This window comes from Trachurus japonicus, chromosome 1 (genome assembly GCF_045865225.1).
Source record: "Trachurus japonicus isolate A0001 chromosome 1, Traja_1.0".
In the NCBI taxonomy this organism is placed as follows: domain Eukaryota; kingdom Metazoa; phylum Chordata; class Actinopteri; order Carangiformes; family Carangidae; genus Trachurus; species Trachurus japonicus.
The window spans coordinates 40,877,620-40,898,339 of record NC_140907.1 but is presented as its reverse complement, the minus strand read 5'-3'; the positions used below and the strand labels follow the sequence as shown (position 1 = coordinate 40,898,339).

The following is a 20,720-nucleotide window of genomic DNA, read 5'->3' as shown; positions in this document are numbered from 1 at the left end:
TTTCACACATAGAATGAAGGTCTCACAGATCAGAAACTGTGTCTGAACGAATCTTCATTACCTGTAGATTAATCTAGGCCAGATTTGAGAAGTTTAGGCAAAGCGGTTTTTGATCTGGACCAGGTCTAATGCGGTCTATATGATGAAAAAACAGTGAAATGTGCCTTTATTGCATTTTCACACATAGCATAAAGGTTTCACAGATCAGAAACTGTGTCTGAATGAATGTTTAGCCTCTGTAGATTAATCTAGGCCAGATTTGAGAAGTCTAGGCAAAGCGGTTTTTGATCTGGACCAGGTCTAATGCGGTCTATATGATGAAAAAACAGTGAAATGTGCCTTTATTGCATTTTCACACATAGAATGAAGGTTTCACAGATCAGAAAGTGTGTCTGAACGAATCTTCATTACCTGTAGATTAATCTAGGCCAGATTTGAGAAGTCTAGGCAAAGCGGTTTTTGATCTGGACCAGGTCTAATGCGGTCTATATGATGAAAAAACAGTGAAATGTGCCTTTATTGCATTTTCACACATAGCATAAAGGTTTCACAGATCAGAAACTGTGTCTGAATGAATGTTTAGCCTCTGTGGGATAATCTAGGCCAGATTTGAGAAGTCTAGGCAAAGCGGTTTTTGATCTGGACCAGGTCTAATGAGGTCTGCAGGTATCAAACAAAAACGGTGAAACCTCCCCTTAGCATTTTCACAAATAAAATAAACGTTTCACAAATACAATAGCGGGTGTCAGGCACAATTAATGACTAACCTAAAATGTCTAAAATGTTTTTACAGCAGGAAGTGTCACAAAAACCAGGCAATCATTGTACAAACAGTCGCTCTGCTCATTACGTCAATTTCCTCTTAACTTTCCCCTTAAGTGCCGAATCGGAGGCTGGCGAATCGGAGGCTAACTTCAGCGTCGTCTACTTTCCTCCATATAAAGACACGGGTTTCCTTTTATGGCGCTGCCGCTCCTTATATGGAGACAGCCGCTCCTTATATGGACAACAGCCGCTCCTTATATGGACAACAGCCGCTCCTTATATGGACACAGCCGCTCCTTATATGGACACAGCCGCTCCTTATATGGACACAGCCGCTCCTTATATGGCGCTGCCGCTCCTTATATGGACACAGCCAGTAGTCGAGTTGTAAAAAAAATTCAGGGGGGTTGTGTAATTCATGTAAATTATATTATATAATTTGTTATTATAAAATTATAAATTATATATATATGTGTATTATATATTATTATGGAGCTTCTCCACTACTACCAACTCAGCTGGGCTTTACTTGATTTGCCATCTTAAAGCACTGTCGGGGGGTCTGGGGGCACTCCCCCAGAAAAAATTGTGATTTTTAACACATAAATAAGGCATTCTGGTGTACTCTGAGGAGAAAATAAAGGGAAAAGACAACATTGCTTCAGATAAAAAAAAAAAAGTAAAGCCCATTTAGTAGGCCTACTGACTAAGGTTCCTTTCATTGTAATGACAAGAATGGCTATAGTGTATGAAAGTGAACTCAGAACTGGTCTAGTGTGGAGCTGTGGCTGGAGAGCAAAAACAAAAGTCATTTGTTAAATCTTGGCCTGGTCCTGGTCCAGGTAGCACACACGCGTGCACACACACATACACACACCTGTTGCTGTGCTGTCTCTCTCTGTTCCTCTGCTCTCTGGACTGGGCTGCCTGCCTGGCTGTTCTTTTGGGCTAATAAGTGAACATGGACGGCAATCTGACTGGACGCGCTGGCTGGACCTCGGGCTACTTCTTCTTTTTTTAGGGGGGGGTTCGGACCGAGAATAGTCACTCCTCGCGCTCATAGACGTTAGAAAAATGTAAACACACTAACGTCAGCGGGTCACTTGCAGCACCACGCCGGACCGGGCCGGTCCACTGACCCACCGGCGGTCTGCCCCTGCTGGCGCGAGTCACCACGATTGCAGAAACTTCTCCCCAAAGCGCCCATTCTGATGATTTTGGGACCGCTCGGAACGCTAGAGTTCAGATTGTCACCTTGGTTACCTGGCTGTTAACCAATAAAACACGGAGGAGGATTCTCGCTTCTACAACACTTCTCTCTGATTGGTCGTGGCGTCGTGCCTGTGTTGCATTCACTGTGACCGGGAAATTACAAAACTACCTTCTCTGTGCGCTTCTGTTTAACTCCGTCTGAGAAAACATCCTGGACCTGGGCTATGTAAGAAATGTTCGGGGGGAATGCCCAGGCCAGGCGACAGCCTTAATATAATTATAGTTATGTCCAACATTTAATGTAAAAAGGGGATGGAGAGGGGGGATGGCATTTTTCCAGGGGGGATGATTTTGATCGTTTTTATTTCAGGGGGGATGCCACCCCCCCCCATCCCCCCTCAACTCGACTACTGGACACAGCCGCTCCTTATATGGACAACAGCCGCTCCTTATATGGACACAGCCGCTCCTTATATGGACACAGCTGCTCCTTATATGGACACAGCTGTTCCTTATATGGACACAGCTGTTCCTTATATGGACACAGCCGCTCCTTATATGGACACAGCCACTCCTTATATGGACACAGCTGTTCCTTATATGGACACAGCCGCTCCTTATATGGACACAGCCGCTCCTTATATGGCGCTGCCGCTCCTTATATGGACACAGCCGCTCCTTATATGGACACAGCCGCTCCTTATATGGACACAGCTGCTCCTTATATGGACACAGCCGCTCCTTATATGGCGCTGCCGCTCCTTATATGGACACAGCTGCTCCTTATATGGACACAGCTGCTCCTTATATGGACAACAGCTGCTCCTTATATGGACACAGCTGCTCCTTATATGGCGCTGCCGCTCCTTATATGGACACAGCTGCTCCTTATATGGACACAGCTGCTCCTTATATGGCGCTGCCGCTCCTTATATGGCGCTGCCGCTCCTTATATGGACACAGCTGCTCCTTATATGGACACAGCTGCTCCTTATATGGCGCTGCCGCTCCTTATATGGCGCTGCCGCTCCTTATATGGACACAGCTGCTCCTTATATGGACACAGCCGCTCCTTATATGGCGCTGCTGCTCCTTATATGGACAACAGCTGCTCCTTATATGGACACAGCCGCTCCTTATATGGCGCTGCTGCTCCTTATATGGACAACAGCTGCTCCTTATATGGACAACAGCTGCTCCTTATATGGACACAGCCGCTCCTTATATGGACACAGCTGCTCCTTATATGGACACAGCCGCTCCTTATATGGACACAGCTGCTCCTTATATGGACACAGCCGCTCCTTATATGGCGCTGCCGCTCCTTATATGGACACAGCTGCTCCTTATATGGACACAGCTGCTCCTTATATGGACAACAGCTGCTCCTTATATGGACACAGCCGCTCCTTATATGGACACAGTTGCTCCTTATATGGCGCTGCCGCTCCTTATATGGACACAGCTGCTCCTTATATGGACAACAGCCGCTCCTTATATGGACACAGCTGTTCCTTATATGGACACAGCCGCTCCTTATATGGACACAGCCGCTCCTTATATGGACACAGCCGCTCCTTATATGGACACAGCCGCTCCTTATATGGACAACAGCTGCTCCTTATATGGACACAGCCGCTCCTTATATGGACAACAGCTGCTCCTTATATGGACACAGCCGCTCCTTATATGGACAACAGCTGCTCCTTATATGGACACAGCCGCTCCTTATATGGACAACAGCTGCTCCTTATATGGACACAGCCGCTCCTTATATGGACAACAGCTGCTCCTTATATGGACAACAGCTGCTCCTTATATGGACACAGCCGCTCCTTATATGGACAACAGCTGCTCCTTATATGGACAACAGCTGCTCCTTATATGGACACAGCTGCTCCTTATATGGACACAGCTGCTCCTTATATGGACAACAGCTGCTCCTTATATGGACACAGCCGCTCCTTATATGGACAACAGCTGCTCCTTATATGGACACAGCCGCTCCTTATATGGACAACAGCTGCTCCTTATATGGACAACAGCTGCTCCTTATATGGACACAGCCGCTCCTTATATGGACAACAGCTGCTCCTTATATGGACACAGCTGCTTCCAGTCAAAACTTCAGTCTAAACTCCACACACGTGAAGGAGGAGGAGGAGAAGAGGAAGAGTGGAAAAGGGGGAGAAGGAGAAGAAGAGGAGGAGAAAGAGAAGAAGAGGAGGAGAGGAAGAAGAGGAGGAGAAGAAAGAGAAGAAGAGGAGAAGGAGAAAGAGGAGAAGAGGAAGAAGGAAAAGAGGAGGAGAAAGAGAAGAAGGAGGATGAGATGAAGAGGAGGAGAAGGAGAAACAGAAGAAGAGGAAGGAGAAGGAGAAAGAGAAGAGGAGAAGGAGGAGGAGGAGAAAGAGAAGAGGAGAAGGAGAAAGAGGAGAAGAGGAAGAAGGAGGAGAAAGAGGAGAAGAGGAAGAAGGAGGAGAGGAAGAGGGGAAGAGAAGGAGGAGGAAGATGAGGAGAAGAGGAGGAGGAGGAGAAGACGAAGAGGAGGAGATGATGAAGAGGGGAAGAGGAAGAGGGGAAGAGGAGAAGGAGAAAGAGAAGAAGAGGAGGAGAAAGAGAAGAAGGAGGAGGAGAAGAGGAAGAGGAGCAGAAGGAGGACCAGGACTGAGTGTTTTCTGTCTGTGTTGCCTGATTAAATAAAGTTCAGTCAAATCAACATTCCTGAGAAACTGCTGTAAAACAAGCTGAGGGTTACCGTGGTAACAGCAGGAACATGTTCCTAGTACACTGAGCTCATCATGTGGACACACACACACACACACACACTCACACACACACACACACACACACACACACACACACACACACACACACACACTGTTGTTGCGTTGCCATGGTTACACCACAGCAACAGATTCCAGCTGTTTCCACTTCCCTTCTTCTTCAGGATGAATGAGACGGATCTAGATCTAGATCAGAACTGAATGTTTCTTTCTGATAGAGACATGTCCTGAGTGTTTGTGATGTGTGAGAGGGTGTATTATGGGATGTATTATGCACATGTGTATGGATGTTTAGAACGCTATGTAAACTGATAATTCTCACCTTTCTATTGTTCTTATTCACCTGCCCAGGGACGACGGATGGAAAGTAGCTAGTCAGATAAATCCTCTACAAGGCATCTCTTCTCTTCTCAGACTGATGTTATTTTGTACCTTGTCCCTGATACAAATAAACTTATTAAATTAAACTAAACTAAACCTGATCCAGATCCAGATGCAGTGAGTTAAATCTGATCTGAACCAACTGGATCTGAATTATAATATTGTAATATATGTAAATATTGTGTAAAATGCTTTTCTGTTCATGTCAATAAAGCTGTTTGAATTGAATTGACAGAAACAGACTAGGGAAAAGAGAGTAGTGACAGCATCGGTCCAATGGCAGCGCCTCCTGGTGGAGGAATATGGGTTTTACAAAAGAACTGACATCTCTGCATTGTTGGTGAATGAGCAGTGTGGTGTTTTCAATAATTTAAGGACATTTATAGATCACCCACGTTAATAGCATCATTGAGGATCCTTTACAGATAAACATTAACACATAGGAGAGTAAAAAAAAACAGTTTTCTACATGAATGTTTCAATCTACATTTTATAATAAACTAATTATAAGTATAATCTGATATGACCAAGACACCTAAAAACAAAAACACGGCCGTTTTCATCAATTTACCAGCAAGTGGCTTCCTCCTCCTCCTCCTCCTCAACACACACACTTACGTCAGATGAGGTCAGAGGTCGATCTGCAGGTGAGACGGAGGATTAGTCTGAATCAGGATCAGTTCACACACACGCACGCACACACACACACACACACACACACACACACACACACACACACACACACACACAGGATCAGGAACTTGACGTGTTGTTGTTTCACCTCCGACCCCCCACCGACTGTAATCTGATAGTTGTTTTAGAGGGAAATTCATGTAAAACCTCTGATGCACGTTGCCTTCAGGGACAGTTTTTCATCATCAGTCTCTGTATTTCCCTCTAAAACAACTCTGTGTGGTAACGTTGTGTTATTATCTCATAGCGTGGTGAATGTGCAGCTCACAACTTGTCCACCAGAGCGTTGTGGAGTTGTTGGATTGTGTATTTGATGAGTTTGATGATGAGGGAAACCAAGAAATCCCATAATGAGCCTCCATTAGTAGCGTAGCTCTGAGCAGCTCACGGCTCTGCTCCGCCGTTCTAAAAACAGCTTGCACCGACAATTAAAGGTAACAAACCTACTGCTATGACTATAGGGATTATGGAGATGGGCCAACTTGACTAAATGTTGAACTATCCCTTTAACTAAGTGTCATTCGGTAAGTTATGTCACTTTTAATGCAAAGTTGACATTGTTTGAGATGTTTTTATTCTGACAACTTGACATCATTGTTAAAGTTTGTCCATTAGGTCTGCTATGACAGTTTAAATTGTCTTTATGTCAAGTTGTCAGAACAAAAACATCTCAAACAATGTCAACTTTGCATCAAAAGTGACATAACTTACCAAATGACACTTAACCACAGCTGTCAGAAGTATTCATTGATGTTTATGACAGCTGTTATGTCAATCTGATCAATACCTATTACAGTAAAGTGTTACCATGCAACTAATTACTTTTTAAAGGGACAACGAGGAGTTTTGTAAAAGCAAAGTGTTTCCACTACATTTATGAGCCTCCGCACCGTGAAATTCTTTGACCGGGTCAAGACAGACTCATGTTTTCATTCATCAAGAATTAAAGTCAGAGGTTGGAAGACGATCACATACCGTCGTAGTTCCCACCATAAACGGAGATTCATACGGCGGCGTTATTCTCATGACTCGCCACGAAACCGAAAGTAAAGAAACGCTGGTCGGCTCGCCCAGCATTTCCACCACCACTAATAATAACAAAATAACCATAGAGACAAAACCATAGATTTATCTAAAATGGACCATTAACAAGTGGTAACGGAGATTCATCCACATTAATATCAGACTTTTTTATTGTCGCGGAATTTTTCGTTCTGCCGACGGAGAAACTCCTGGTTGTCCCTTTAAAGGTAACAAACCTACTGCTATGACTATAGGGATTATGGTGATGGGCCAGTTTGACTAAATGTTGAACTATCCCTTTAGTAATGCAACTAATTACTTTTTAAATGAAGTAATCAGAACAGTAATGTGATTACTTTTAACACTGAAGCTCCTCCCCCCCCCCCGGAGTGTCATCAATCAGCCAATCAGAGCGCAGCAGCAGCAGGATGAGGATCGTCCTGATTTAGCTCAGATTAAGTGGTTTTCCCGGAGCAGCAGCAGCAGCTCAGAGAGTCGGAGAGTCGGAGCGCCGTTGCCGTGGTGATGTCTGTGGTGCGCCCCCCCCTCGCCCCCCCCTGGAGGAACAGCAGCTTCACCCTGGGGGGGGGCCGAGACCCCCCGCTGTCCGACCAGGGGGAGACCATCATCGGGGTCTACCTGCTGCTGCTCGGTGCGTAACTAAACCTAAACCTAAACCTGAACCTAAACCTAACCCTACACTGCAAAAACTCTCTCCAAGAATATCTGTCTAATATTTCTAGTCAAAACTAATCTAATTATAACTAAAATAAGTATATTAATACATATACATACATAGTGCTTCTTTCAAGCAGATTTTCACTTGAAATAAGTAGAAAAATCTGCCAGTGAAAGCAAGTTTTTTGTGTTTGTAATAAGAAAGAAAAACTTGCTCCACTATCAGATTTTTCTACTTATTTCAAGTGAAAATCTGCTTGAAAGAAGTAAAAAGTGTCTAACAACAAGCTGCTTTTTAATGTGATGAGTCTTATTTTAAGTAGAATGAGATTCGTTTTGACTAGAAATAAGACAAATATTCTTGGAGTTTTTGCAGTGTAGCTACTATAGATAGATAGATGACATCATGATTGTGGGTAACACCTGTCACTATCAACACAACAACCAACAAGTCTTTTCCTACTACTACTTGTCATCCATGTGGCTGCTGCTGCTCTATCACATTGATTATATCTGTAGTAAAACACAGCACCGTGTTGATTTTCTGAGGAGAGCGAAATATGGAAATGCTAGCAGGAGTTGATGAAGGCAGAACAACCATGAGGTGAAGTGAAGGTTTGTAGCTGTTGTGTGAGGTAGTAGTCTTCTTTTCAAGATGGTTTGTGATTTAATTGCCTGCCTGTGTTTGCTTGAGAGTTCCCTGTAAGGTAGTCGTCGGGCAGAGAGAGACTCTTGCCACTTTGTTGTTTTGCCTTTCTTATTTTTGGTGGTGAAACCTGGGTGTGGGTACGTTTTGTGTGTGGCAGTGGGCCTTGCCTTGGTCCATTGTTCACTCGCAGAGTTCAACGTTTAAAGAAGCCTCCTGGGAAGCCACTGAAGACTAGATAGTTAACCATACCACAGGGTGCCTCTCCACAACGTCACTCTTCTACAGAGTTGCACAGCAGCGTAATCACAGTCTCTTGTGGGTCGACTCTACCTCTAGTTTCGTAAGGATTCTGTGTGTTAAATAGTAACAGTAGTTGGGTTTCCATCCAAGTCGTATCGAATTTAAAAGCGGATTTTGTGAAAATGCGCAAAAAGCAAATGCAAATTTATGACCGTTTCCATTCATTATTGTTTTGCGATTATTGGGAGAGGAGGAGTGGTGCGCCGTGAGATTACGTCATAAGAGAGCGTGAATGTATCCATGACAACAGTTGACACTCAGCTGATACTCAACGTCGTGGACAATTTACGTACTTTCCGGCTATAGACGCACCTGTATAAGCTGCACCAGCTACATTTAAAAGAAAATACACATATAGGCCGCACTTGAATATAAGCAGCAGGTTTTCATGTTGTAACATGAGATATTTACACAGAAAGACAGTAGGGAACTGTGACAGTCTGTTTTGGTTACGCTCCTCTCCTCCATGTGCATCTGTTTACATACGAAGCCGGTGAAACATCAATAAGTTACATAACGATGTTACGGCGTGTGTTTGTGTCGTCTTAACCGTCATAAACAAAAGATTACAGGTTACGGAGCGTTTGTGTTGCAGTGCAGAGAGGAGAGCTGGGACACCGGGGCGTCGCTGGGTGAAGTCCAGCAGCTTCACCCACAAACTCTGCCTCAATTCACATCATCTGTTTCCATCACAAAAACTCGCATTTCCTTTAATCGATACGCTGACAAATCCCCCCCTCCAAGCGTATAAACTTTTATGCGCATTTACTGCCTTTATTCGAATTTCTGGCGTTTCCATTCAAGTATTTATTCGCAATTTTTGAAAATGCGAATAAAAAAAGGTGGATGGAAACGCAACTACAAACTTTGGGTATGTGACTTTTTGTGTGGTACCTGCACAGTGCGTTCGTTGGGTCGTTTGGTTGCAGCTTAGGTGTAAGTTGGCAACATTTTGTGTAGCAGTGGCTACTGTGTGACCTCTTGTGTTGTGCTGTTGCAGTCCACTTTCGGTTGAGTCACTTGTGTATGTTACTGGTTGCTTAGTTGTGGCTTCGTTTGGACCTTGTGTGCGTCTCTCCATAGATCAGTGGATCTTTGTGTGATGGAGTTGACTTAAGCCTGCCACACACATAAAGATAATCGGGCTGATTTTGCCCCGATTTTCCCCCTTCCGACCACGGACAGACACCGCCCGATTATCTTAAGGTCTTAAGATTATCTTATAAGATTCTCTTGTAGTGTGTGGTGTGTTAAGAGTCAAAATTCCCCCGACAATCGGCTCGGAAAACGTTCGGCGCCGATAATCGTAAGTATTAAACATGTTCAATATTTACGATTATCGGGGCCGACTTCGGTGGCCGTTTCAATCAGAAGTCATCTTGTGTGTGGAGAGCCGGTGTTGTGCGGAGAAGTGCCTGCTTGCCGAGCTCTGCATGTTGCTCGCGGCAACAAGCCACTTCTCCACACAGCACCGGCAACCTTACAGAGAGCCACAGTGCAGCCCTGGTGTTACATGAGGTTCACACAGACATTCACACATACACGGGAGATTTCCTGAAGCCGATAGCAGAGACAGTAGCGCTCGTAGCCGGCAACAGCCAGCAATACAGCAGCCATGTTTAAACCATCATGTGACCGCCGCTCACAGCCCGTCATGTGACAGCACGGCTCCCTATTGGACAGCCGCTTGACTGCTCTGTGTCCGGAGCCACAGACACACAGACACACACAGATGGGATCGTTGTAAAGGCTGAAGTGTCCCGCTTTCATTAAAAAAAAAATTACGTCGCTCTCATTGTCCATTCTGGAAATAGACCCGAAAGAGTAGCTACAACGACACCCCTGGTATCGCTGCTGATGCCGGATTGTTTTCTGACCAGAGGTCAAGATTCTGAAAAATCTTAATGTGTGTGGTGAGCTGTGTTTGGAATATCACAGGACACCACACACAATACGATCAAAACTGTTCAATCACAGATTTTTTATCTTCATGTGTGGGGTCTCTCACAGATAATAAATCGGTTGAGATTTATAAAATCTTTATGTGTGTGGCAGGCTTTAGTGAATTATAAGGTCTGTGTCTGTTGGTTAATGGCAGACTGCTTGGTGGCCATTTTGTGTTGTTGCAGTGGCAGTTCACTTTGTTCGGGTCTTTGTGTGCCGCTAGATAGCAACTACTTTGTGTGACCCATTAGTTTGTGGCTGCACTCGATTTTGTGTTTGGTCACCTGCAGTATCGTGTAAGTAATTAACCTTCATTTTGTAGTTTCCCTCATGGTGGTAGCCATTTTGGTATCTGGTGGGAGTGGCACCCACTTGTGTGGCTACAGTTGGCTGCTCACTCTCTTAAATCGAGTGGCAGTGTGTTGGTTGGCCTTCTTTTTGTATTTTGATCTTGCTGGATCCACTTTGACCCTTTTCGTTTGTCCCGACAGCAGTCCCAGGTTTGATTTAATACATGTGCTTATTGTTGTTGTTCTTAGTTGAGGCCAGGTTCAGTAGTCCTTTTTGTTTAGAAATATCAATGAATAGACAGTATGATATTCTGTTTATTCATTGTCTTAAGGGGGGGGGGGGTTACGGCTGATAGGGGTTAGCGTCTTTGTGTTTGGTTTGGGTCATTCTTCCGTTGCCGTTTTACGATAAACCCCTTTTTTCCCCCGGATGAAACGTGATGTTTTAAACAGGTAGAGGTCATATTTTTTATTCATGGCACAATTCAATCGGATCACGAAATAAAACTTTCAGTCCCGTTCACTCACATGGAGACTTTTCCAGAGTTGAGTTCCCATGGCGACCGTTACTTCCTGCTTCCGCTGAGGCTCTCTATAGATGACCCTGTAGAAGGTGGTGAGTGCAGGAGGGGGCAGATTGTCATTCCTCATCCTGCCGAGGGAGTGGAGTGTTGCTCTGCTTTCTGGACAAGGAAGGTGGTGTTGGTCCATGTCCATCCACTCTGTCTGGTTCTGACTGGTTCTGACTGGTTCTGACCCGGTTCTGTGTGGTTCTGACCCGTCTCTAGGCTGGTTGTCATGGTTCTGTGTGGTTCTGACTCGTCTCTAGGCTGGTTGTCATGGTTCTGTCTGGTCTCTAGGCTGGTTGTCATGGTTATCTCCTGTTGCTAGGCTGGTTGTCGTGGTTCTGTGTGGTTCTGACCCGTTGCTAGGCTGGTTGTCATGGTTCTGTCTGGTCTCTAGGCTGGTTGTCATGGTTATCTCTGGTCTCTAGGCTGGTTGTCATGGTGCTGTCTGGTCTCTAGGCTGGTTGTCGTGGTTCTGACCCGTCTCTAGGCTGGTTGTCATGGTTCTCTCCTGTTGCTAGGCTGGTTGTCGTGGTTCGGGAACAGCATCGTGCTCTTCGTGCTCTTCAGGCAGCGCTCCACGCTGCAGCCCAGCGACTTCCTGACCTTCAACCTGGCCGTGTCCGACGCCAGCATCTCCGTGTTCGGCTACAGCAGAGGAATCATCGAGATCTTCAACGTGTTCCAGGACAGCGGATACCTCATCTCCTCCATCTGGACCTGTCAGGTAACACATCTACACACAGACACACACAGACACACACCTCTACACACACCTGTATAGGACGAATCTCCTTGTTGTTTACAACTACTTCCTGGTAGAAAACCAGCATGAGAACAATAGTGACGGACGAGAGTTTCTCTATATTTATCTACTTGTTCATGTCACTATATCACCGTTTAGACTAATCTGATGTTTGTAAAGTTTATAAAACCAATGATTGGACAAACATTACTATTTACGTGTGCACATTTTTGTAATTAGTCGTGGTTATCATAGATTAGCCGGGCTAACGGTTAGCTACCTGTTTAACTTTAATAACTCAGTGACTCAATAAACACTCCATGAAAAAATATTTTCTCCAGCGGATATCTGAGTTCCAACATGACTGAGCTAACTGGAGTAGTTTCATGTGGTGTCCCACAACGGGAGGGTTTTAACAGCTGACGACCTGCTGTTAGCTTAGCTACTGCTGTTAGCTTAGCTACCGTTAGCTGTCCCTGTCAGCTGAGCCACTGATGCTTTCTAGACACTGTGATTCCCCCAAACTGAATAAATACAAGGGGTCATGCCCCCACAGCCATATGTTCCCTCATTTCTAACTTTTGTTGTCACTGAAAATTAGGCCCTATGTTCCCTCGGGGAGCATACGTCAGTCCGACTGCCCACAAGTCCGACGGCTCATTTCTCCGACTACCCATTCTACAGTGTTGAGGTTAGGGTTTAGGGTAAGGTTAAGGGTTAGGGCTACTTAAGTCGGAGAAGTGGGAGGTCGGACTAATGGACGCAAAAATAAAGAAATGTATGGTCGGAGTCGGAGAAATGGGTGGTCGGAGAAATGGGTAGTCGGACAGACGTCATGCGCCCTGTTCCCTCAGCCCTTTGGTCCCACCATTGGTTGGGTTTAGGCAATGAAGAAAGGAGTTGGTTAAGTTTAGTAAAAAGACCAGGTAGAGGCTAGACAGGCCAGATAGGTAGAGAGAATCCAGAGGGAACATAGGGCTGAGGGAACATAGGGCTGTGGGAACATAGGCACGCTCCCAAATACAACACATAGCAACACAAAACACACACACAGAAATAGTAATGTTTCTTCAATCATTTCAGATTTGTCTAAACGGTGATAGGGCGTGAAAAATATGATATATAGCTAAACTCTGGTTCGTTACTATTGATCTCATTCACATTACAGCTGGTTTTCTACCCGGAAGTAGACAACAAGGCGACTCGGTCTATAGTACACACACTTGTTCATTAGATTAGATTAGATCAACTTTATTGTCCCCCAAAAAGGGAAATGTGTCTTGGGCAGAGTGCATAGAGCCATGTAGCAACAATACAACTAGAAAATTTCCTCTGGGAATCAAACCCACGATCAGACACATGATCATCTTTCTATAAGCACTGATATGGAGGAGCTGTAATCACATTAGGTTACCTGTGTGTGTGTGATTTTCTGCCTCTGCACCGGTCTCACATTTAGGCTTAGCGTGACAAAACGGTAACTCCTATCAGAACAAAACACAGATCAACGTTGCTCTAAGGACTTACTGAAAATTTCGGTACGATTTGGTGTTTCTACAGTAAATATTTTGGCGACGCTGGCAGTTTTAAAACATCAGGCCGTTCGGCTCCTCTCAGAAAATATTTGTATTGGAGTCAATGAGGAGCAGGGACAGACGTGGCCGCACTCAGAGGCTGATTCTGTAAGTTCTGTAAGTCTCTCTGATATTTTGAGCACATGACATGAGAGATAACAAGTTTGTCTACAAATTAGGAAAAAATCATGTGTGTAGAGTGTAAATTGTGGCCGTTTGGAGTTTGGAAAGAGAAAAAATCTGGAGTTTTTCTGGCATCTCTCCCACTCTAACCGATGATGTCACGCACTCTGACACGAACATTCCGTGCAATACACACCCATTATAAACTCATAATTTCTCCAAAAATGATCATGGTCATTGATCAGGGATTGATCAAAAACTATATGACCTATCAAAACGTGGAGTAATACGACAATACACAAGACTTGTGTCTACTGTTTAAAGTTTAAATGGAGTCTCTAGGTGAAAGTATGCCTGAGCAGTAGACGTTTGTTAAACTCCAATGATTGGTCTTTTTCACTCTTTTTTTTCCGCCCGTCCCATTGACTTACATGCAAAATTTTGTGCAGTTTTTCGTAAACTGTTGAGAAAAGTGACAGCACACCGATCCTGGTGTGAACAGGTGTATACTAACCGGTGTGTACTTGTACTCTACCAACAGGTGTGTAGTATACTAACAGGTGTGTACTAATACTAACCGGTGTGTATTTGTACCACCAGGTAGACGGGTTCTTCACGCTGGTCTTCGGCCTCAGCAGCATCAACACTCTGACCGTCATCAGCGTCACTCGCTACATTAAGGGATGTCACCCCAGCAGAGGTAGGTGGTAACCATGGAGACCAGACAGTATCTACCTGAGCTGTCCGATGACATCATCAGAGTGGGCATGTGTGTGTGTGTGTGTGTGTGTGTGTGTGTGTTGCAGCGCGCCACATCAACAGGACCAGTGTGTCGGTGTGTTTGGTGCTGATCTGGATCACGGCTGGATTCTGGTCTGGAGCTCCACTGCTCGGCTGGGGCAGCTACACAGGTACAGACACACAACACACACACACACACACACACACACACACACACACACACACACACACACACACACACACACACACACACAAACACAGAGAGACACACACACACACACACACACACACACACACACACACACACACACACAGAGACACACACGAATACGAATACGAATACGAATACGAAAACTTTATTATCCACAGAGTGTAAATTCCTCTTTGGTTTCACCACCATAGACGTGTCTCACAGCAACAGAACACATCATAATACAACAAAAAACATTTCAAGGATAGAATATATGTAAGGGATAATGTATAGTTCGGAGGTTGTTATGGAGAAATAAACCCCGACAGGTTGTATGGTTCCATACAACCTGTCGGGGTTTATTTCTCCATAACAACCGACCAACTATACATTATCCCGCTTAGAACACGGCCTACAACTAAATCATTCAATAATGTAACACAAAATAATGATAAAAAGAGATTTTATTCATGTAAAATTAGACCGTTGCTCAGGACGCCGCTCTGACCAGCGCAGCACAGAAAAGAGAAAGTATGCAGGATATTTACTTTATGTTTCATTTTTACCGTCATTAAACAGCTTCGGACTAATAGTGATGTTGATAAACGACTTGTAACCTGTTACAGGGAGAGTGGAGGCTCCTAAGTTATTTCCACATCGTGGCTGAAAAGTAAACTTGCATCAGAACCTCTGACCGTGTCACAGCTCCTCTCCTCTCTGTAGCTCCGCGACACAAACGCACCCCATAATCTCTTGTGTATGACAGATACGACTACACAAAATACACCGTAGCGTGTATGGTAATCCATCGATCTACTGATTGATTATCAAAGGCTTCAAATGCACGAACGGGAGGAGGCTCAGCAAAACAGTGGCCGTGACCGGACATGCAGAGTCGGCCGTTGCTATGGAGTCCCTAGCAACGGTCCGCTCAGCGGTGGTCTATCGAGAAATAAACATAAACACAGCAGAATATTGGTGATTGACCAATCAGAATCGAGTATTCAAGAGAGCCGTGTTCTAAATAAAAATAACCTATGGCAGTAACTGTACTTCACACATCACACATTCAAGTACATCATTTCATAATTTCATAAAGCACAGCACAGTAGGCAAGGCAAGGCAAGGCAGTATGAAGCTGCTGTGCAGGAAAACCCCTCGCTACCTAGCTACTGCATTCTGGTCTTATTTATTGCATTAACAGCTTCTGGGACAAAGGACTGTTTGTATCGGTTCTTCCTTGCCGTCGGTCGTCTACACCGCTTCCCTGAAGGCAGAAGCTCAAACTGGCTGTACATGGGATGAGAGGAGTCATTAATTATCTTCTCAGCTTCACTTCTAATTAATTCATCATAGAGACAGCTCAGATGTTTCTGTGGCTTCCCTAAAATCTTAGAGGCCATGTTCACTATTCTCTGCAGTTTGTTTCTTCCTTTAATATTCAGGTTTCCCTACCACATGATCATGTTAAATGATAAGATACACACACACACACACACACACACACAGACACACACACACACACACACACAGACACACACACACACAGTTTCACCCTCGTCAGTGCCCAATCGGTTCCAGATGTTACCGGTCTGTACTGAACGTGATTGGCTCCAACCGACAGCGGTAGCCGTCCAAGTCATTTTACATATCTTAGCATTTTATTAAAAAGTAAAGCAATAGTTACTTTCCTTGTAATCAATGACATTTATCATATACGAACTCTGTGACTAACTCAGTTACTTTTGGGGGAAAGTAACTAGTAACTATATCCAATTACTTTTTCAAAGTACCATGCCCAACACTGCTTATGGTCTCAGTGATTAGTTAGTTTAAATGTAAAGTGACTCTTCAGTGAACCGGTCAGAGGAGCAGCGCTGCCTCGTTGCCATGGACACAAACCACCACATTCACTTTAATAAAGTTAACAATTAACTGATCGGTTTATAAAAATAAAAATACAACGGAGGGAAATTCTACGGAGCACCTGAGGGGACATGGGGGAAAAAAAGAAAAAAGGATGAAGTTTCTCGAGATCCCGAGAAACTTCATCACAGACTGTCTGTGAGCAGATGAATAAATAACAGATCTATGGAGATTTCTCACTGTAACGAAGCTTTTAGCGCCGTAGAGACATGTTTACCGTTCATACGCGAGTTCAGACCGCTCTACTGTCACAATAAACGGTATCGCGTATGAACGGTAAACACGTCTCTACGGCGCTAAAAGCTTCGTTAGAGTGAGAAATGTCCATAGATCTGTTATTTATTCATCTGCTATGATCACAGACAGACAAACAAACAGACAGTCTGTGATGGGATCTCGAGAAACTTTTTTCACCCATCAATTTTTCCCCCCGTGCCCCCTAGGGGGCTCCATAAAATTTGTTACGATGTGCCAGTTTTTTGGTGCACGTCCGCGCAGCCCTTAAAACTGGTTTTCATTAACAAACTTACAACTTACAAATACAGACACGAAAAGAAACGCTAACCTAAACTATAAACAGTTTTCTTGTGTGTAACAACATCTCTGTCCTGGGTGATGATCCCTCCTCTGTTGCTCACCCTGAGCTTTCTCCTGGTTTTCCCTGTTAAAAGGGTTTTCCATGGAGTTTTTCCTCAGTGGATGTGAGGGTCTAAGGACAGAGGATGTTGTTATGATGGGATGTAAAGCCCTTTGAGACAAACTGGTGGTAAAAATGGGCTATACAAATAAAATTGCCTTGTCTTGCCTTGCCCTGACCTTAAAAAATCAAAACGAGCCTAAAACATTTGTGTTTGTACAAAGTGAATTTAAAGGGATAGTATCATTTTTTTAAAGTGGGGTTGTATGATCTCCAAATAGCCCCTAAGTACTTTAATTGCAGTAGAAGACTCTCTGCACTCCTCCCGTTAGCAACACCAGCCCATAATAGCCCTGCCCAGAGATTTACAACATACAGTGTTGTGAACAGACCCAAAGAAACGGTCTATTTTCACGGCCTAAAAGAGGTTTGACCTGAAAAGAAATACACAGTTCCATTGTTTGTTGACGTTAAAGGTTTCTGATCTGACCTCTGACCTCTGACCCTGTGACCTCTGACCTCTGCCCCCCCGACCCCTCACATATTCTGTATTCAGAATACGAACTATTGCCTTCAGGGAGACGGTACAGAGCAAGCTGATGCAAAAGTAACCGATACAAACTCAGCTTCCTCCCTACATCCATTTCACTTCTAAACAAAGTGTTGTAGCTGGGTTGTTATCCCTACTTCATTCTTTTTCTCGAGACTGTGCTTCTTTTTATTATTAATTTTTTATTATATTTATTTATTTTTTAAAAATCTTTTTAATGCCCATGATACTCCTGTGCGAATAATGTCAAATGTACTTGGTTTTTTATCTGTTTTGTGTACTTTGTAAATGCAGTTATGACTGTCCACGACAAATTTCCCTGCAGGGACAATAAAGTTGTATTGATTGATTGATTGATTGATTGATTGATTGATTGATTGATTGATTGACTGCAGACCGGGGCTACGGGACGTGTGAGGTGGACTGGGCCCAGGCGTCGTACTCGGCCGTGTACCGGTCCTACATCGTGTCCATCCTGGTCTGCTGCTTCCTGCTGCCGGTGCTCGTCATGCTCTTCTGCTACGTGTCCATCATCAACACGGTGAAGCGCGGCAACGCCCTGTCGGCCGACGGCGACCTCACCGACCGCCAGAGGAAGATCGAGAGGGACGTCACCATAGTGAGTCCCTCTACCCACAATGCACTGCTGTAGTCTAAACTGCTGTTACCTAGCAACCAGTGGTGTAGTCTGATGTGTTGTAGTGGGTAAACTGCTTTCTAGGTGGTAAACTGTTCATACTTGTATCACATAGACGCTGCTTCTCTAACTGTTTTATATCAAGGAATTAGACCACGGACCCCCATTGGACAACACACCAGAAATACACAAACTATCAATGTACGTTTAAATTAGGCGTAGCTACATTTTAGAAAGATTATAGAGACATTTCTGGAAAAAAAAAGTGGTACAATTTCTCAAAAAAAGTTGAAACACTTTTAGAAAAAAGTGGTAAGATTTAAAAAATAAAATAAAATAAACAAAAAAGTTAAAGATTCTTTAGAAAAAACAGGTCAAATTTCTCAAAAGGATTCTATAAAAAGCGAAAAAGTGGTAAGATTTTGCAAAAAATTTTAGAAAATTTCTCTCTCTCAAAAAAGGGGCAAACAATAATACAGAAAGGGGTCAAATTTCTTGAAAAAAATAATAAGTAAAAAAGAAAAATTGAGAAGAAACTGGCAAAATTTCTCAAAAAAAATCTATGATCTAGGAAAAGTGGTAAAATTTCTAAAGAAAAAAAAAAGTCAAACAATAATTAAAACAGTGATCTGGAAAATGTGAACAATTCTTGGAAAAAGTGGTACAATTTCAAGAAAAAGTTGAAACATTTGTAGAAAAAAGTGGTAAATAAATTCTGACCAAAAAAGTTGAAACATTTCTAGAAAAAAGTGGTAAAAAAAATTATCACAAAAAATAAACAAAAAAAGTTTAAATTCTTTTTAGAAAAAAGTGGTAAAAATTTTGCAATTTTCGTTTGTTTTTTTTTTAGAAAAATCTGGTAAAATTTCTCAAGGAAATTCTCGGAAAATTGGTAAAATTTCTAAAAAATAAAGTGGTAAAAGTAAATATAGTATAGTAAATCGTAAAACGTTTTTTAAAAAAGAAACTGGTAAAATTACTCAAGAATTCTAGAAAAAGTGGTAAATTTTTTCAAAAACTTATAGAAAAATCTCAAAAAAAAAAGTTTTAAAAATTTTAGAAGAAACTGGTAACATTTCTCAAAGAAATTCCAGGAAAAGTGGTAAATATTTTCAAAATATTACAGAAAAATGTGGTAAAATTTCTCTAAATCCCCCCCCCCTGTCCCCCCCTGCCCTCCAGGTTTCCATAGTGATCTGCACGGCCTTCATCCTGGCCTGGTCGCCCTACGCGGTGGTGTCGGTGTGGTCAGCGTGCGGTTTCCACGTGCCGAACCTGACCAGCATCTTCACGCGTCTGTTCGCCAAGTCGGCCAGTTTCTACAACCCGCTCATCTACTTCGGCCTGAGCTCGCGCTTCAGGAAGGACGTGGCGCTGCTGCTGCCGCTGCCCTGCGGCCGCGACGCCAAGGACGCCGTCCGGCTGAAGCGCTTCAGGCCCCAGGCCGACGCCCACGGCAACGGGAGGGGGGGGGGCGGGGCGGCCAGGCTCAAGGTTCCTCTCAACCACGCCGAGAGGAAGTACTCGTCGCCGGGGAAACGGCCCAAACCGGCGCCCAGCCCCGACTCGGGGATGGGAAGTCCGCCGGGAACGCCGCCGCCGCCGCTCGGCAAGGAAGTCTTCTACATCGACGTCCCACGGCCGTCAGAGAGCGGCCCCGAGTTCGAGTGTGACCGACTCTGATGGTCTGACCCGGTTACCTAGCAACCAGCGGTGTAGTCTGTAAACTGCTGTTACCTAGCAACCAGTGGTGTAGTCTGATGCGTTGTAGTGGGTAAACTGCTTTTTAGGTGGTAAAGTGGTAAGATTTTTTTTTTTTTAAATAAACAAAAAAGTTTAAGATTTTCTAGAAAAAAGTGGTAATATTTCTAAAAAAAAAAAAAAGTAAAAAGGTTTTTAAAAAATTGAGAAAAAACTGGTAAAATTTCTCAAAAGGATTCTAGAAAAAGCGAAAAATAGGTAAGGTTTTTGCAAAAAATTTTAGAAAATTTCTCTCTCTCAAAAAAGGGGCAAACAATAATACAGAAAGGGGTAAAAATTTCCTGAAAAAAATAATAACAAAGAAAAATTGAGAAGAAACTGGCAAAATTTCTAAAAAAAAATCTAGGAAAAGTGGTAAAATTTCTAAAAAAAAAAATAAATAGAAAAAAAGTCAAACAATAATTAAAGAAAAGTGATCTGGAAAATGTGAAAAAATTCTTGGAAAAAGTGGTAAAATTTCAAGAAAAAGTTGAAACAAAACATTTCTAGAAAAAAGTGGTAAAAAAAATTTGGTCCCGGTCCAACTGGATCAGCCTGGTTGACATGAACATG

General features: G+C 43.6%; 1 protein-coding gene across 1 annotated transcript; it reads left to right on the top strand.

The window, feature by feature from the left end:
* The first annotated feature begins 7,382 nt into the window (after positions 1-7,382).
* Positions 7,383-20,090, top strand: opn6a (opsin 6, group member a). Its single transcript, XM_085791199.1, has 6 exons — positions 7,383-7,509; positions 11,806-12,011; positions 14,327-14,426; positions 14,533-14,637; positions 18,166-18,389; positions 19,590-20,090. Exons 1-6 carry the CDS (start codon positions 7,383-7,385, stop codon positions 20,088-20,090), a joined length of 1,263 nt encoding a protein of 420 aa, XP_085647325.1.
* Positions 20,091-20,720: the final 630 nt, after the last annotated feature.

Bases quoted from the DNA above. Each gene is read 5' to 3' on its own strand.
- opn6a (XM_085791199.1), top strand. From the start codon at position 7,383: ATGTCTGTGGTGCGCCCCCCCCTCGCCCCCCCCTGGAGGAACAGCAGC. The intron at 7,510-11,805 runs GTGCGTAACTAA...TCCTGTTGCTAG, and splicing joins GGTCTACCTGCTGCTGCTCG to GCTGGTTGTCGTGGTTCGGG. The intron at 14,427-14,532 runs GTAGGTGGTAAC...TGTGTGTTGCAG, and splicing joins GGGATGTCACCCCAGCAGAG to CGCGCCACATCAACAGGACC.